We start from the raw sequence: 19,496 nt of genomic DNA, 5'->3' as shown, positions 1-19,496 counted from the left end.
ATCTTTCCATGGTAATAAAAATTCATTCTGATTTTTAATTTGTCCAAAGGGAAAGAAAAGAAAAATAAAGCCACCACTTTTGTAATGTTCATTTTAACTTAATTCTCTTTTATAAGCAATTACGGTCTTCTGCTAGTTCTTATTAATATCACATATGACTAATATTTAATAAAAACCCATCATACCTTAAAGGAATTTAATGGAAAGCCCTGGTCACAGTACATTGCAAGAGAATCTCCACAAGAGGATGACAGACTGGGCTCCCAAGTGGCCTCACAAAATGGCGCCATGATACGTTTCTTGCTTCTAGTCTCACCCTCAGCCTTCCAGCCTCAGAACCCTTCAGAAACTGAGGAAAACACCTAAGAAACTGAAGTAGAAACCAGAATTCCACAACAGAGGATGACTGCCCCAAAGACTAGAACAGTTCGTATTTTTTCAGGAGACAGCTCTAGATAAAAAACATATATCATCAATTGATGAGCATGAAATTGAGGTTGTCAGGAAATGTTCCTTGGCTAAGGTATGCTTTCAGTCCACCAGTAAATATTTATTGGGTGACTCGTGTGTGGCAGGCACTGGAGAAACAAAATGATTCAGACAGTCCCTGTTTCAGAGGCACTAATGACCCAGTTGGGAAGATGCTTACATAGTTGGGTACTTTCAATAAGTCCTAGTTAGTGCAGCAATGGACGCTTTCATTGAGTTGGTCAGCAAACATGCATTGCGTGCCCATGGCTTACCAGTCAAAGGATACAAAACAAGACAGACAAGGTTCCTGGTCTCTCGGAGTTAACCTTCTATTAAGGGAGGCAGGAAACAACAGGTAATCAAAGAAACAAATGTTGTGAAGGAAATGAATATAGTCCAAGACGTAATGTGGGCAAAAAAAAAAAACTCCTCTTAGAAATTCATATTTAAAGTAGACCACAGTGATGTAAGCAGTCAGGACTCAGCATTCTTTTTTTTTTTAAAGATTTTTATTGGGGAACTGGGGGGATGGGAACAGTGTTGGGGAATTCGGGGAAGGGGAACAGACAAGTTGCTGTCCTTTTGTTCTTCAGTCTAGTTGTGGAGGACGTTGCATCACTGGCCCAAATTGGCACCATCATTGCGCTCTTCCCAGGTGAGGCACATCAGTTGCCGGCTTCTGGACGGCTGCTCACGGCGGCTGCTGGCCGCTCACGCTGGCTGCTGGCTACATACGGTAGCCCATGGCAACCCACTGCCACAGGGGCTGCAGCCTACACCATTGCCGGCAACTCCTGGCAGCCCAGCTCCAGGTTGAGCTGTTGTTCAGCATCTCAGCTGTAGAGGGCAGTGTCACTGGCCCTCATATGTGGGATCCGAACCGGGACCCTCTGGCGTCCCAAGCCAGTTCTTAACCATCGTGCCGCTCGGCCGGCCCAGGACTCAGCATTCTTTTGATTGCAAGAGACACAGAGCCTAAGAGGAGTGGGGATTACGTGGTTATTTTATACTAAAAGTCATCCAGGGGTACAGTAGACTTCCGGCATGGTATGATACAGGGGCTCGGTGTCATTGCACCCCATCTCTCTCCATCTTTAAGTTCTGGTTTGTCTGTGCTGGTTTCTCCCAGGAAGGTTCTCTTCACAGATGTCAACATGGCGGCCAGCAGACCTGGGCTCCTAATTCAACTAACACAGAAAAGAAAGGACTTTTCTTGCCAACAGTTTGAGCTAAGTTCCCACGTCTTTATGTAGTTGGCTCAAACTGGCTGTAGACTCAGGTGTGAACCAATTACTGTGCCAGGAATGGGGAAGGTTTGAGACGGAGTTGTGTTTTGACACTGAGGCTGGGACTGCGTAGCCAGATGAGCTCAGGAGATTGCCTGCACTCACATCAAAGGAATTTAGCCTCTCTGTATGTCTGTTCCCCCACCTGTAAGTGGAGATGGTAACAGGGCCCATCTCAGGAAGTCCTGGAGACGAATATTCCAGACAGAGTGAATAGCAAGTACAAACCTCGGAAGTGGGCAGGGCCTCACTCATTGCCCATGTGCTGGGGATTGGAGATGTGGAGGGTAGTGGCGGAAGTGGGGACAGAGCTGGCGAGAAGCTGGACCATGTAGATGTTTCAGTGGTTGGGGTGGCGCCATGTTTGTTTTCTCTGCTTCCTCTTGGAGACACGGCCCTGTCAGGGCGTCCACACAACGCCCAGTCCTCACTGCCTTTCTCTGGAGGTTGCTCACATTCCAGCTACCAGCATTTACCCCCCTGCGTGTCTGGCCAACAGCAACACTCTTCTGATGGACAGGTTTTTCTCTCTGGCTTTGTAAATAAATATCCCTGATTACAGTCAAGTGCCGTTTGCCAAAGAGCTGTGCTGGTGTTATTTGGGGTGACTTTTCATGTTTCTGCTTTGATCCATTTTGTGTTATTACCATTTAACACCTAGAGGACAGTCTTACTGCCTTTAAACTCAAGTTTTAGGTAATATCTCTCTCTTGCCCCAACTGTCATAATCTCTCCATCCAGGTCTGTATTGGCAGGATGTGACATTTAAAGCGGGTTATACAATATAGACAAAAGCAGTAATTTGTGGTTATATAGTATTCACATCCAGCTGTCCATGTTAAGGGATCTATTAGATAATTACTATTTAGCTTTTGAGAGCCAAATTTTGTAGGAATAATTTTTGAAGGGGAGAAATGCAAATATAAGAATAACCTCTCCCTTCCTTGTATTTATGGGTAGGTTTGTATATCTGTGTATGTGTTACAAACACAAACATATTTTTTTGCATCTACAAACAGAAGGACTACATTATAAAATAATTCTTTCTATAAATAATATTCTCCAATACTCCAGGTATGAGGTCTATTAGGTAAATAGCTTGTTTGGGAAACTTAGAAAAGCCCATAGCCTTGTTTTGTTCGGCCTTTTAGTTTACTTTGCAAACTGCAACATTTAGCACTTTGCAGTTTAATTTAGAAGGATTACCTCTTTCCTTAAATGCTTAAGCAAGGAAGCCGGTTGCAGTTATTGATTTTTCTCCGCATGTATTCCGTGAAAGCTGTATTTGCTCCTTCCCCAGGGACCACACCCCTGAACTGCAGGCTTGCTGGTGACAGCTCGGACCTCTGATACATAACCAAAGACCTTGCCTAATATCCTTGCAACTGCTCGGGGAATTTTTATTAAGTAAAAGCATCATTAGAGTAGACAGGATGATGAAGTTTAACGAGCATCTTTTGTGCATGAGATTGTTAGTTTTGCTCTGCTAGACTCCTCAGTGCTCCCCTCCAGTGGGGCAGGTAGCGAATCTAGAATGTACGGGGCATTTTAAAATCTGCCTCCCGCTTTATATTTTCGTATAGCTTTAGTATTTGTCCTAAGCCAGCTACAAATTCTTGGCTGTTTATATGGATGCCGTTGGCACATATCTGCGTATATATTTTTTCATACTGTGTGTTGGCGGCGGAGAGCAGTGAGGTTTATAATATGTAATGTGAATGTGAAAGACACACTATTAGTGAATTACATGGAACCATCTCTTGGAGGTTTGATCTCCAAAAATCATTGCCATTTGAATTAATGAGACTTCTCATGGGAAATTGGTAACTGCTCTTTTTTTTTTCCCCCTTTAAAGACTCATCATTTTATGAGCTAAGGCTCTGGCACAAGCCCTCCTAGCTGCTAGATAGGATAAATAAAGATACTATAAATGCTTACTAATAATCTCGGCCTCACACTGTCCCACATTTATTTGTTGAGATTTTAAATTTAGCGTTTTACCATCAGATCACATATTATAAACAAAATTATCTCTCTCCATTATTGTCACTGGCCATATACTTAGATTTTATGATTGGTTCTTTTCTTGGTCTGTATAGGGACTTTCCATGGAAACACCCAAAACAACAGGAGGGTGGCAGATGACATGAGCAAATGACTTCAGAACAGCATATTGTACCTTTCATGTACCTGGCATTCTGAAACACAATATTTACACAGCACGCAATGTGCTTCTAGCAGTGCCTTGAGTATATAGAACATGAAAGAAGTGAAGTCTACAGTCCCCAACCTCGAAAAATGGCCGGCTTGTTGAGAAGACAAAACTGAGAGATCCAAAAAGATAGGAGACAAGATAACTTAGTGCATTAAGAGTCTGGACGTTGGGAATAATTGCCTGGGTGTGATCCAGGCCTAACCTTGCTGCCTCCATTTCCTTGTTTGAAAAACAAAGTTGGTAAAAGCCCCTGCTTCATTGGGTTGCCGTGACAGTGAAGGCTGAAAGAATGGTAGCCATAGCTGTCAGGCGTTGCCATCAAGGCTCTCTGCTGGTACTTCGAAATAATAAGCCAAGAGCAGGATTCACTTTCTGTATTATGAGGCCTTACTGGTGAAATTGTGATAAGTCCCACAGTATTTTGTGAAGGCAGAAATCGGGGAGACGGGGGTGCTGTGAAAAGCTTAAAAATATGGATAAGATCTGAATTGCAGGAAGGACCCAGGCAGGCATTCCGGGCGATAGTAACACAGATGAGCACAAAACAGACCAAGAAGAGCGCTTCTTGGCTGGCAGGAAAGGCTAATTCTAGCCCTCAGATTGATTTAGCGCTGGTATTCTTCACAGCACTTCAGTGCACCGAAGTCAGTCTGATTGTCAGAAGTACCTGCAAGACAGACATGGGCGGATAGTCCCATTTGCCAGCTAAGATAGCAGATATTCTGAAAGAGATGGGACTCCAAGATTACTTCGCTCATGGGTTGCATAACTCACACTCAGTCTGTCTTTCCCACACGCCTCACTGCCTCCCTACTGTAGTCGGGTCTGTTAGTGAACAGAGATGAGGTTGGGTAAGTTAAGCGTGATGTGGCATGTTCTGTGGCTGCTTTCTGCCACACACCACACTGGGACCTTGATCCATTGGGCAGTGGAAGCTGTTTTCCATGCATAAACCAAGGAGAGATTATTCTGTCACTTGTGTGTAGGACACAGTAGAAGAGGGAATGGCTCAACATCAGGGAGAACGAAGAGGGACCCATTATAATAATCTACGATAGGGTAGGAGAACATGAGAATGGATAAAGTCATAGCGTGATGAAAATAAGAATACGCACCATAAAGTGACCAATCACTTAGTTATAAACCTTTTGAGAGCTGATGAAAGCTGTGTTCCCTTCTGAAACTTAACACGTATAGCTTTCCTTAGGATTTCAAATACTTCCCCGGTCCCAAGCTAAGAATGTAGAGGAAGTGTCAATCAAATTTGATCCATGTGATGACTGAAAAAAGAGGCAGATATCAAAATAACTTCAGTTTTGGGCCAGCCGAGTGGCAGGTTGGTTAGGAGTTGGCTTGGGATGCCAGCTCTGAGCAGTAGGGCCCCTGTTCAGATCCCACATGAGGGCCAGTGACACTGCCCTCTACAGCTAAGATGGTGAACAACAGCTCTACCTGGAGCTGGGCTGCCGTGAGTCGCCGGCAACGGTGTTGGCTGCAGTGGGCTACTGTAAGCTACTGTGAGTGGCTGGCAGCCGGTGTGAGCTGCCGTGAGCGGCCATCCAATGGTGGGCGACCGATCTGCCTCACCCGGGAAGAGTGCAATGATCACAATACCAATATGGGTCATTGAAGCGACGTCCTCCACAACTAGATTGAAGAACAGAAGGACAGCAACTTGTCTGTTCTTCTTCCCCCGATTCCCCAACGCTGTTCCCTCCCGATTCCCCAATAAAATATTTTAAAAATAAATAAATAAAATAACTTCAATTTTGATCTGGAAGGTCTGGGGATGGAGAGGTACAGCCTTGTGGACGTTGGACTAGGGAACTGTCATGTGATTTGGTTGGTTTCAGAGCTGTGTCCAAGTGGGAACAAGGTAAAGCAGGGGTTGAAGATGGCGGTGACTTGGAAGGCTGCTGCTCAGAGATAATGACTGAAGCGATAAAATTAGATGATCGTTCTAGGGAGACAGTGCAAAGGCATAACAGCAGAAACACAAGGACTGGAGAAGTGTCCAGAGAGAGAATAAGAACCAGGATAGTGCATTGCAACTAAGGGAGGAAATTTTCAAGAAAAAATGGGGCAGTTGGTAGCAGTGTTCATTGCTGCATCCGTGTAGGGGTGGAGGCTCCACGGGAGACCCGTGGATCCCACAGAAACCATAAGACTCACATGGATTTTTTTCTAAAAAAATGAAGATACACATAGTAAATAAAATGTACCAATCAATGATAGACAGTCATGCATATCACCATGCTTACTGTGACATGTGTTGCAAAACGTGTTCTGATTCTGGCAGGCTGGGATTTTTTGCTGTGTAATCTTAGATGTCAGCAGGCAGGCATGTGAGCTTGAGTGGAGCTTAAAGTGGCCGGTGTGCAGGCTGCTTTCACAAGATGCCTTTGAAGGGAGCAGCCTGGTGGTCCCAGCAGTCCCAGAATCATTGCATGATGATTGCTCCAATGCTGGTGTTGGGTGGGGACTCTTCAGGTGGCTGCTGAGGCAGGGCCCATCCCCAGGCACCAGTGGCGAGTCCTCGGGGCAGAGCAGTGCTGGCTTGCTCATGTCCCAGGGTGAAGCCCCCACACACATTTCACCTTTGAGAGGCTCTTCAGCGACTGAGCCTGTTCATCTGACTCCTGAGCGTCATTGAATCCTTCTGTCACTTTAGATTGTTCTTTGTTGGTTTTTTTCTCCTTCCTTAATCATCTCCCAGTTATTATCTGTAAGCCTCATATTTCAGGGGAGAGGAGATTTTCTAAGACTCTGTGCCATAGGTTCCCTTCATTTGCTGGGTTGAGCAGTTCGCCCATAGAGGGCGGCTGCCCCATTGGTGGCCGTATGCCAGAAACCCCCGTGAGAAGGGATCTGAGGGCAAGGCGGCGTTTCTGGCTGTGCTGTGTGTGCAGAGACAGCGTCTGAGAGCAGTAGGAACTGGCCAGCTCAGCCCGAGTCATGGGCCTTCGTGAGAGGCCATCCCGGAACAGCTGTGATGTGCCTGCCAACAGGCGTGTTTCCATGTCTGATTTGATCTCCTCCTGAACCCTGCAAGGTAGGGGACATTTTTATCCTCATTTTGCAGATGAGGATCTCAGACTGTGGCAGGTTAGTCACTTGCCCAAAGTCACATGTCACTCAGATCCAAGCAGGGTGTGGGAATGCAGAGGTAAGTGATGCCCAGAACGGTCTTCCAAGCATCCTCAGGACCGGGTGGGGCAGGGCCCACCTATGCAGAGCGCCGAGGGGATGTGCTGGTCTGGGAAGTGCCTCGTGGCGGGCTGTCAGGCATGGTTGGGATTGTCCCAGGTGGAGGAGGCAGAAGGAATGGGTCCCTCAAGAGAAGCTGTATTCATCAAGGCCCAAAGGGGCAAAGCATTTCAGGAGGGGAGGATACGGGGCAGTCAAGAGGACAGAACTCCAAAGGTTGTGGGCTGTATTAATTAATCCTGTTTTTTATTTTCTCTATTTTGTGATGCTTTGACATATTGGGTCTTGCAGGTTGAGGAGAGACTGCCCTTCCTTGGGCTAGCTAACTCCCAGAGACAGCAGACAACTTGTCTGCAAGCACACCTTTCACGTACAAACTACCCAGTGCAAAGCCCAAACCCTCACTCATCTCCTTTATCTAACGCACACACACCAAGATCGTTTTTCCCGTTCACGGTAACAGACAACTGGAGACCACCACTGTCTCCCAGAGCCCACTGAAAGTGTTCACATGACCCAAGCCAGAACTCGCTCGCGCCTGCCTCCCCTGCCTCACCCATTCCTTCCCACGAAACCACATGGAGGCCCTGGACTGTGCCCTCTCCATCGCTCCTTCTGCCTCCTGACCGACCCTGGTGCTTCCCCATCCATGTGGCCCTGCGTGCCGTGCTCCCTGTTCTCTGGAACTGCACGTAATAAAACTTCTTTCAGTGGCACTGACGTCTCCATGTCATCAACACTCAGTGACCCCCTGTAAATGAATCCCAGAGACATTTAGAACACGGGCCGTGAGTGTTAGCCTCAGAGCATAGAGGAGCCGGGGTCCTCAGTCTGACCACAGCGGACATGACAGTTGTCCGCCTGTTCCCATCCTGCTGGTAGAAACAGCACCCTGTGTTTCTCTGGGGACGCCTTGTGCCCTTTCTGAAACCGAGCTTTTCACTTTTCCTTCATTTCAGTGAGCTGCTACCCCAGAAATTTTCTTTCTTTTTAAGCAGAATCTTCCTGAGGGGCTGCCCTGTGTATGGCCCAGAGAGTTTCGCTTACTGTATGGGTTCCCTGTGGCTGCTGGAACAAATTCCCCATGAACTTGGTGGCTGAAAGCAAAGCAAACGTATTGTGTTATAGTTCTGGAGGTCAGCAGTCTGACATCAGGGTGTGCGCCGGGCTGCTTCCTCTGGAGGCTGGAGGCGAGAATGCATTTCCTTGCCTTTCTGGCTTCTGGAAGCGGCGTGCGTTCCTTAGCTGGTAGCCCCTCTCTCCATCTTCAAAGCCAGCAGAGTGCGGGTTCACACTGTCTGACTCCCCGTCCTGCTTCCCTCTGGTAAGGGCCCATTAGGCCCACCCGGATAAGCCAGGTTAACCTTCCCAGCTCAAGATCCTTAACTGCATGACCTCTGCAAAGTCCCTTTTACAATATATCATATTCACAGATTTCAGGGATTAGGGTGTGGGCATTTGGGGGGCCATTATTCTGCCTTCCACAATTACCCAATGGAGGCCCCATGGCTGATCGCTGGTAGAGCCAGGAACGGAGCCCAGGATTTTGGACCCCGAGACATGTGTCCATCCTGCTCTGCCACAGCCATGTCTCCACGTGGGAGCAGCCGCGCCGTAACGTGTGGACACACATGTGCCCACACAGCTGGGGGAGTGGAGGGTCACACAGAACAGGCAGGGCAGCGCCATCCGGCTCTGCGGTGACTCACCGAGGAAGTGGGGCACTGCAGCTGGCTCTGCCTTAGTTGCTTTCTTCAAAGAGCATTAAAACCTTTCTTCCAGAGATGCTTGGGGATTTGGCATTGATAGAAAACGCCATGTCCTTTTTTTCTGAGGAGAAAGCCCTAAAGAAGTGAAGTAATCACATAATTATCTGTATGTAATCACTCGGACTGTAACCCCATGTCAGTCCTATTTTTCAGCAGGCGTTTGCTGGCCACTGGCAGTATGCTTACCACGGTGCTGGGTTATCTAACCACCATTGCCACCCGGTGAGGAAAACCACTTTGTTTTTTTTTGCAGCTGGAGAAACTGAGGCCTGGTGGGGGTGAGGGACACTAATCAGTTGCCCAGAGTCAACAACTACTAAGTGGCAAAACTCGGATTTAAACAGCAGCCAGCACTGCTGTCCATCTGGCCCTTTGCAGTGACTTGCGTGCCGCCCTAGGAGGTGCGGGCGCCGTGGGTTCTGCATATGAAAAGTAAGGAATGGAAGCATTGGAACATTCCAGTTCTTCCTAAAAAGAGGACCCTTGCTGGCTGAGTCCCCAGCAGTTCTGCACCCTCTTCTGAAATGACTTTGCTAGATGACCACCATCGTCAGGCCACCCCTCGCCCCTGTCCCCTTCTGGAGAGCCTTTCATGCCTCCTCACCCAGGACACAGTACTCAGCAGGCCCATATCAAGCCTCGTTTCTCTTCTCCTTCCTCTGACCTCATTTTTGCTGATACACTTCCCTAGCACCTGTGTACTGCCAGGTTTCTAAGTGCATGAACTATGGACTTGTACTTCTGCAGATCTGTGTAACCCTTAGAGTTTGATGTGGTATGTGAGTAAGAATGTGTCTGTTTTTGCTGCATGGGGATAAAGGCTTGGAAGGTAGAGGAGAGATACGTGAAGCTGTAAGAAAGCTGAATAACCGAGGATCCTGGGATTGTGTGAATGCACAGTGCAGAGTCAGACCTCTGCTTGGTGCCAGGTGACAGGAGCCCAGAGAGTACAGGCGTCCCTCTGGGGCATGTCACGCTGAGCGCTAAGCCCCTGAGCTCGAGGAAAGCACATCCTAGGAGAAGGGCAGTGCTGGGAGAGGCTCAATATGTTTCAGAGCATGTGTGATCAAGGTGAGGCGTATAAAACAGACGAGTCTCCTTGGCTCAGGGTTCTGCCTGCCTGTTTGATGCATCTGGGAGAGATGCTGGAAGGGTAACAAAAAGGGGGTGCACAGGCCGGACCCCTCTCCCTCAGATAATGCAGGATAATCTTCCCATCTCAAGATCCTTAACTTAATCACCTCTTCAGAATCCCTTTTGCCATGTAAGGTGACAATCACAGGTGCTGGGGATTGGGACAAGGACACTACCGGGTTTGAGAAAGCCACAGAAGTACAACTGGACTGGCTGGACTTTCCTCATTGCCTGAATCAATGCTTCTTTATCTGGGATCCAGGGTTCCCAGCTTGCCTGACGTAGATGTCAGGGAAGACTGGTTTTTTTTCCAAGTATAGGGAAGAGCGGCCTACGTAGGTTTAAAGATCCGTTCTCCTGGGTAGCGGGTTCTTTTCAGGAAAGAGATGTTCCTGTGGGGGCACAGGGTGACCCACCGTCAGACTGGGGGGATTAGCAAAACGTCTAAGCTAACTCACAGAAGTTGAAAGCTAACTTGCAGGTGCTAATGTTACCGGCCTAGGACATGGGGTACCTCCTGACCCGAGAGATGGCCCACCCCTTTACCTGGAGAACAATCCCAGCCCCTGGCTGGACATGCGTTCTCCAGCTTGTAGGTGCGTCTGCTGCCAGCTCCATACTCTGAGTTCTGAACTCCTTGGGGGCAGAGACCTGTCCTTCCGATGACTGTTGGTGGGACCTGCTCAGACTGCTTTAAGGAGACACTTGGAAGCCTCTGGAGAAGACCAGATACACGATGACCTACCAAAACCTCCGAGTCCAGCTTTCCCTAAGCACTCCATCAGCTGGCCAGCTCTGTGTGCCATCCCTTAGCCTGTCAACTAGTGTTATCAGAGCATTGGCATATGCCCAGTAACGCCGCCCTGTGCGCCGGGCAAAACATGAGCATCATGAGAGGGCTGCGGTTCCTCAAGTGGACCTTAGGACAAGGGACACCTCACAGAGGCTAGTCAGTCTTTGTGTCAGCTCTCGTCCATTGGGTGCAAGGCAATTGCAACAGGCAGAGGCAGGCAGTGTCTTTCCTCTGCGGAAATGGACACACCCACCAGGCTCTCTCTGGGACACAATTAATAAGGGGAGGTGAGGTTGAACCGTATTTATTTTAGGTGGCTTTTAATTTCATTTAATCAGAATTACTCAAATTATCGATTAATTACTGTCTGCTGTTCAGTTCAAGCCTCTCAGTGCGGAGCTAGTTTGCTGTGCGATGAATGCTATGGGCCGTAATTGTAGGGTACTTTGTCAACATTTAATCAGGGGTACTTACTAACATGACAGTGATGGGTGGTCGCCACCCCGGCACTATCAATCATGCGTCAGCAGCTCGAGCGGGCTCGGACACCATCGCTCTCTGTCACATTATCCAACCCCTTGGTTTTCGGGCCAGGCCTGCAGCTCACTTTTCGCTAAATGGACACTCGATCTCTTCAGTTCAACCCAATTTTTGTCATTGTCGACATAAACAGTCACAGCCTTTGTAGCTTCCGTCTGGAACGGCTGGGCATTGTCAGCCCTCACAGCCCTGTGTCTGTCTCCCTTTGCTGTTTTCACACGTGACCCAGTGACTGTGAAATTCCAAGAGACTGATCAGAATTGGACCTCATTGGAGTGGGGGTGTGTGTGTATGTGAATTTTGAATTCTTGAATACAGTGCATGACCCAGAGAAAGCAAAGATGATCTTTTGGGTTTCTTTGACTTTCTGAATATTCCTGGCAATGAACCTGTTATTTAAAGGTCTAACCAATAGCAGCTTGTCTTGTGTTGGTAAGGTAGATCTCACTCTTTCTCCCTCTCTCTTTTCAGTCTCTACGGCAGACACATGCAGGCAAACCCCGAACCGCCGAAGAAAAATAATGACAAATCGAAAAAGATCAGCCGGAAACCCCTGACAGCCAAGAACAAATAAGGGGTTGGCGTGGGCTGGACTCCCGGTCCCTTCTCTCATTATTACTTCTGTTCGCTCATGCTCTGTCCCACAATTACAGTTGACCCTGAACAACAAGGATTTAAACTGTGCAGGTCCACTTAAACTTGGATTTTTTTTCAATAAATACTGTAAATGCATTTTCTCTTCCTTAGGATTTTCTAAATATTTTCTCTGCTCTGACTTTATTATAAGAATACAGTATATAATACATGTGACATACAAAATATGTGTTAAGAGATTTTTTATGTTATTCGTAAGGTTTCTGGTCAACAATGGTCTGTTAGAAGTTAAGTTTTTGGGAGTCAGAAGTTATATGCGGATTTGTACCTGAAGGGGGGGTGAGGGTGGCACTCCTAACCCTCACATTGTTCATGGTCAGCTGTAGAGTGTGTGTGTGTGTGTGTGTGTGTGTGTGTGTGTGTGTGTGTGTGTTTTCACTTTTTCGTCCTAGTGCTTAACACCTTAACTTTGTATTTCTTTTGGTAGGTAGTAGATTTTTATAAGTTCTTAAAAGCATTTCCATTTGTTTCCTTAAAAATTACCAAAGGCAGGAAACAAAGCTCTAATTCAACTGCAAATTCCACAGCAGGCCCAAGTTGCGGTTCCTTGAATAGATGCTTACAAAGCTGCTTATTATCAAAAGAATAATTAAAATTATGTAATCATTTAAATGTCACAGTTAACACTGTTCACTCTTCTGTTTCTTCACATAACTCATTCTTTTGCTTTATTAAAAATTTTCCTTCATCACCAAGATACCATGTTAACTTTACTTACAAATGATTTTAATAAAATCTTGAATTTGCATCACATGTTGCTTCTTAAATAAAGAACTATCTGATCTTGGGGATACTTGTGTATACAGATTTTTGTTTACTTTTCCCCCAAAATTATCTTGTCCACTTTTATTAGGTGTAGATGATAAACCCTGAAACTTTCCATGAAAAAAAAAAAAGCAAAATTAGAGTTAGTTTCTTCTCACATCGATTTGTCGGGTTGTTTTTTTTTCCTTTGAAAACTGTTGCTAAATTAGGAAGGAGCAGAAAAACAAATCTCTGGGAGACTCTGCCAAAGGATTTTGGAAAGCAGCATTTCTCAGCTAAAGCAGTGGTGACTTCTGCCTGTGGCTGGTCGTCAAGAGCTGTGAAACGGAGAGAGGGAAAAAAACCAAGTATGTTTCTTGTCACTGCAGAAAATCAGCTCTTATCACATCATTCTTCTAAGTGACGCCAAAGAAGTTGTGTAAATGTGCACACGCTCCACCGCACCCCATGTTGAAACGGCATCTGCCGTCATTCAACAACCGATTGCTCAACAGCTGTGATAGGCAGCTTTGTTCTTATCAACAGTAACATGTATGGAAGTGAAAACAATCCAAGCAGAATTGTGCGAACAAAGAGGGCCGCCAACACCAGAAAGCCTGCAAACTGAAGGTGTGTGAGGATGCCACATGCCCTTTGATGGATGGGTTGGATGTACGCCCGCGTCACCTTTCAGTTTCACAGTTGCACCCCGAAGACCAGGACCAAGGGAACATGTGAAAAGCTAGAATCAAAACACAAGGAAAAATCCTGAGTTATTGAGGCAATGGTTGACTCAGGAGGCTGCCTATCAGGATCTGCACTTCCGTTTCTGGATCACTTCCTGGTAGAAACGTTTGCTGTGGGAAGAGGCGTCCCCATGGGGTAGGGTTGATTTAATTTTTCTAGGTGCAGTCTTTGCCTCAGCCTAAATGTTTTTAATTGATTTTTTTTTCACTCATGAAAAAGAACAATCCCTCTCCTGTTGATTGGAAAGATATTATCTAAAACTAGCAGCAAAGCAAAATAAAATATAAGTGATATTTAGTTAAAATATCACAATATACTCTTATGAACAATTTTTTAAAAGTTGAACAGTCCAGTTAGAAATATGGGTAATACACATAAATCCACAGGGAGGAAATATCTCCAAGAAGTGTGAAAAAACATCCAGGTATTTTTGTAAAAAAAAGCAAAAAGAGCAAAAATAAATGTGTAACAATGAAAAATGTGCGAATATTTTTAAGATAGTAATAAGTGCTAGAGGAGTAACATGAGATAACCATTCTTATACATTGCTATTGGGGATATAAATTTCTCTCCAGATAAGTGGTAGCAATTTGACAATAAGTAGCAAAACATTTTTTTTCTGCAAAAAGATGAGACATTTCTGTTTAAAGATACTAGTTTTGATAACTGGGAAGAGTAATTTAAAAGAATGGAACAAAAGGGTGTGAATATTATTATTTTTTTTAAAACTGTTTCCTACATTTTCCCTGTCTCTGATTTAATCTTCTGCAGTGTTAATTTTTTTTTTTTTAATTCCCATCCTCCATCCTTTCCCCTTTGGCATATCTGCTTGTTCTCTATGGGTCTGTTTAGTTTTATTTATTCATCCATTTGTTTTGTTTTGTTTTGTTTTAGATTTGACATACAAGTGAGATCATACAGTATTTCTCTTATTTTGTCTGATTTATTTCACTTAGCATAATATCCTTTAGGTTCATCCTTGTTGTTGCAAACAGCAAGATTTCATTCTTTTTTATTGCTGAATAATAGTCCATTGTGTGTATACAGAGGGTACCAAAAAAATGTATACACATTTTAAGAAAGGAAAACTGTATTAAAATTGTAATACTCAATATATACCGATAACAAAAGATAAATACAAGTCACGTTTAACTTCTGCAATTACAAGAGGTGCTCAAAGTGGTTACCATCAGCATCCAGACACTTCTGATTCGGTGAACTGCTTGAGCAATGCTGACCAAAGTGCCCATTGTATACATTTTTTTGGCACCCCTGGTATGTGTACACACACACACACACACACACACACACACACACAGATACGCACACCATATCTTTATTCATCTGTTGATGAGTATCTAGATTGCTTTCATCTCTTGGCTATCATAAATAATGCTGCAGTGAACATAGGGGTGCATATGTCGTTTTGAAATGGTATTTCTGTTTCCTTCTAATAAATACCCAGAAGTGGAATTGCTTGGTCATAAGGTAGTTCTATTTTTAAGTTTTTGAGGAACCTCCATACTGTTTTCCATATTGGCTGCACCAACTTACAATCCCTACATTGTATAAGGGCTCCCTTTGTTTGTTGATTTATTGATGATGGCCGTTCTGACAGGTGTGAAGTGATACCTCATTGTGGTTTTAATTTGCATTTCCCTGATGATTAGTGATGTTGAGCAATTTTTCATGTCTATTGGCCATCTATCTATATGTCCTCTGAGGAGAAATGAGTATTCAGGTCCTCTGCCCATTTTTTAATCATTTTTTTTTTTGGTGTTATATTGTTCTTACATATTTTGGGTATTAACCTCATCAGATGTACTGTTTGCAAATATATTCTCACATTCAGTAGGTTGTCTTTTTGTTTTGTTGATGGTTTACTTCACTGTGCAAAACTTTTTTCTTTTGATGTAGTCCCATTTGTTTATTTTTTCTTTTGTTGCCCTTGCCAGAGGAGACATATCCAAAAAAGATATGAGTAAGAACAGTGTCAAAGAGTTTACTGCCTGTGTTTTCTTCTAGGAGTTTTATGGTTTTGGGTCTTACATTTAAGTCTTTAATCTATTTTGAATTTTTTTTGTATATGCTTTAAGAAAATGGTCCAATTTCACTGTCTTGCGTATCTGTTCAGTTTCGCCAGCACCACTTATTGAAGAGATTCTCTTTACTCCATTGTATATGTCCTTGCCACCTTTGTCATAGATTAATTGACCATACAAGTCAATGATCAGAATGTATTTCTGTGCTCTCCATTCTATTCCATTGCTCTATATATGTTTTTATGTCAGTACCATACCGTTTTGATTATTGTAGCTTTGTAGTACTGTTTGATATCAGAGAGTGTGATACCTCCTACTTTGTTCTTTCTCTCAAGATTTCTTTGACTATTTGGGATCTTTTGTGGTTCCATATAAATTTTGGGATTAGTTCTAATTCTGTGAAGAATGCTGTTGGTATTTTAATAGGGATTGCATTGAGTCTGTATATTATTTTGAGCATAAACATTTTAACAATATTCTTTCAGTCCATGAGCAATGTATATCCTTTTATTTATTTATATCTTGTTTAGTTTCTTTCTTCAGTGTCTTACAGTTTTCAGTGTACAGGTCTATCTCCTCTGGACAAATTTTTTTTAGGTATTCTTTTTGATACAGTTGTAAATGGGATTGTTCTCTTAATTTCTTCTTTTGATTGTTCATTATTGGTCTATAGAAACACAACGGATTTCTGTATATTGATTCTATACCCTGCAGCTTTACTGATGTCATATATTAGTTCCTATAGTTTTAGGTTTTTTGGTGGAGCTATTTATTAGGTTTACTATATATATAGTATCATGTCATCTGCCAATAATAAAAGTTTTACTTTCCTATTTCCAATTTGGATGCCTTTCATTTATTTGTCTTGTATGAGTGCTATGGCTAGGACTTATAATACTGTGTTGAGTAGAAGTGTTGATAGTGAGCATCCTTGCCTTGTAATAAGTAGCAAAATTTTAAAATTGTTTGGTCTGATTTAGGATTTTTATTTCTAGGAATTTTTCCTGAGGAAATTATCAGAGGTGCACACACAGAACTACATTTAAAAATTGCCCTTATAGTAATGTATATGCAAATGGAAATGTGGAAAAAAGGCAAATGCAAATGCCCACCAATGGAAGAAGGGTTAATTGCCATGTAGCTACATGATAAACTTTTATGAAGACATTAAAAATCATTGAACAGTATCTAAGAGCAAAGGGAAATAATTATATCATTACAGTTAAGTAAGACAAGATTTTAAACACTATATAGCAATAGTCCCAGTTGTGTGAAAAATAAATTGTGTTTGTAATATGTATATACAGAAAAATTGAAATGGACTGGGATTTTATGACTGATAAATTATCTTGTATGGTACATTAAAATTTTTTTTATTTTCTTTTTTATACTTATTCTGTTCTTTAGATTTGCTATAATGAGCATGTATATTTTTGTAATAATAAAATATTAAATGTATATTTAAAAAAATGAAATTGGTATATTGTGCAATGCAGAAAATAGGATTATATATTTAAATTCAAAGCATAATATAATATCTCAGGGGTTTTTTCTTCTTTTTCTTTCCTGTGGTGACTAAAATGGGTTCTTATGTCTTTTTCTACATGCTTTTTGATTACTTGATATTTGGATTAATATAATATCCACAGTTCAAAGGTAGTTTTTCCCCCAGTCTTATTGAGATATTATTTGCAAACACTATGTAAATTTATGGTGTACATCATAATGACTGGACTTAGATATATTGTAAGGTGATTACCATAGTAAGTTTAGTTAATACCCATCATCTCATATGGAAAAAAAAAGAAGGAACATTTTTTTCCTTGTGATGAGAACTCTGAGGATCCACTCTCTTAACTTTCAAGGCACCTTGTATCACTATTATGTACAGTGATCATGTACATTACATCCCTAGTATTTATAACGGGAACTTTGTACCCTTGACCACTTTCCTCCCTCTGCCTCTGGTAATCACAAATCTGATCTCTTGTTCTATGAGTTGTTTTGTTTTTGTTTTTTTTAAGATTCCACAGATAAGTGAGATCATACTGTATTTGTCTTTCTTTATATGACTTCTTTCACTTAAGCATAATGCCTTCAAGGTCCATCCGTGTTGTCATAAACAACAAATGTTGTTTTTCGTGGCTGGGTAATATTTCATTGTATATATGTACAACAACTTCTTTAACCATTTATGCGTCGATGGACATACGGGTTATTTTCATGTCTTGGCTATTGTAAATACTGCTGTAAGCATGAAGGTGCAAATATCTCTTCGATATAGTGTTTTTATTTCCTTCAGATGCATTTCCAGAAGTAGCATTGCTGAATCATATGTTAATTCTATCTTTAATTTTTTGAGGCACCTCCATACTGTTTTCCATGGCGGCTGTACCCTTTTGCATTCCCTCAAACAGTGCACGAGGGTTCCTTTTTCTCCACACCCTCGCCAGCATTTCTTACATCTCTTCTCTTTTTGATGAGTTGACATCTCTGTGGTTTTGATTTGCATTTCCCTGGTGACGAGTGATGTTGAGCACTTTTTCATATATCTGTTGGCCATTTGTTCTCTTTGGAAAACTATCCATTCAGGTGCTTTGCCATTTTTTTATTTGAATTATTTGTTTTGTTGATGATGGGTTGTGTGAGTTTTTTATATATTTTGGCTTTAACCCTTTATCAGATACATGGTTTGCAAATATTTTGTTCCCATTCTGTAGGTTTTCTTCATTTTGTTGATTGTTTCTGTGGCTGTGCAGAAGCTTTCTAGGTCTGGTCTCACTTGTTTATTTTTTATTTTGTTGCTTGTGCCTTAGGTGTCCTGGCTAAAAACTCGTTGCCAAGAATCATGTCAAGGAGCTTATTTCCTGTGTTTTCTTCTAGGAGTTTTATGGTTCTGGTCTTACGCTGAAGCCTTTCATCTTTTTCAAGGTAATTTGTGGGAGTGAACAATAGAGATCTAGTTTCACTCTTTCATAGGAATATCCAGTTTTCCCAGCACCATTTAATTAAAGAGATTGTCTTTTCTCCGTTGCATATTCTTAGCATCCTTGTCAAATATTAGTTAACCGTATATGCATGAGTTTATTTCTGGGCTCTTGACTTTGTTCCATTGGCCTATGTGTCTTTTTTTTTTTTTAAAGATTTTTATTGGGGAATCAGGGGGATGGGAACAGTGCTGGGGTATTGGGGGAAGGGGAACAGACAAGTTGCTGTCGTTTTGTTCTTCAGTCTAGTTGTGGAGGACGTTGCTTCACTGGCCCAAGTTGGCACCATTATTGCGCTCTTCCCTGGTGAGGCAGATCAGTTGCCGGCTTCTGGACGGCCGCTCACGGCAGCTGCTGGCCGCTCACGCTGGCTGCTGGCTTCATACGGTAGCCCATGGCAACCCACTGCAGCAGGGGCTGCAGCCTACGCCGTCGCCGGCGACTCATGGCAGCCCAGCTCCAGGTTGAGCTGTTGTTCAGCATCTTAGCTGTAGAGGGCAGTGTCACTGGCCTCATATGTGGGATCCGAACCGGGGCCCTCTGGCATCCCAAGCCAGCTCTTAACCATCGCACCACTCGGCCGGCCCCTGTGTGTCTTTCTTATTCCAGCGCTATTCTGTTTTGATCACTATAGCTTTATAATATAGCTTGAAATTGGGAAATGTAGTGCCTCCTGATTAGTTCTTTCTCAAGATAGCTTTGGCTATTCAAGGTCCCTTGTGGTTAAATATAAATTTTAAGATTATTTTTTTTACTTATGCAAAAAATGCCATTGGATAGGGATTGCATTAAATCTATATATTGTTTTGGGTAGTATGGGTAGTTTAACAATATTAATTCTTCCAATTTGTGAACACAGGATACCTTTTCCTTGTGTCTATTTCAGTTTCTTTCATCAATGTCAGTG

General features: G+C 43.2%; 1 protein-coding gene across 1 annotated transcript in view; it reads left to right on the top strand.

Moving 5' to 3' along the window:
- Positions 1-12,138, top strand: part of LOC109375866 (ras suppressor protein 1-like) — a 91,246-nt gene extending 79,108 nt beyond the window's left edge. The window contains exon 3 of the mRNA XM_019631380.1: positions 11,887-12,138. Coding sequence (XP_019486925.1) covers positions 11,887-11,989 — 103 coding nt within the window. The 3' untranslated portion in view covers positions 11,990-12,138. The remainder of the gene's footprint in view (positions 1-11,886) is intronic.
- The last annotated feature ends 7,358 nt before the right edge of the window (positions 12,139-19,496 follow it).

Source organism: Hipposideros armiger, unplaced genomic scaffold (assembly GCF_001890085.2).
Source record: "Hipposideros armiger isolate ML-2016 unplaced genomic scaffold, ASM189008v1 scaffold_996, whole genome shotgun sequence".
In the NCBI taxonomy this organism is placed as follows: domain Eukaryota; kingdom Metazoa; phylum Chordata; class Mammalia; order Chiroptera; family Hipposideridae; genus Hipposideros; species Hipposideros armiger.
This window is presented reverse-complemented; position numbering and strand designations above follow the sequence as displayed.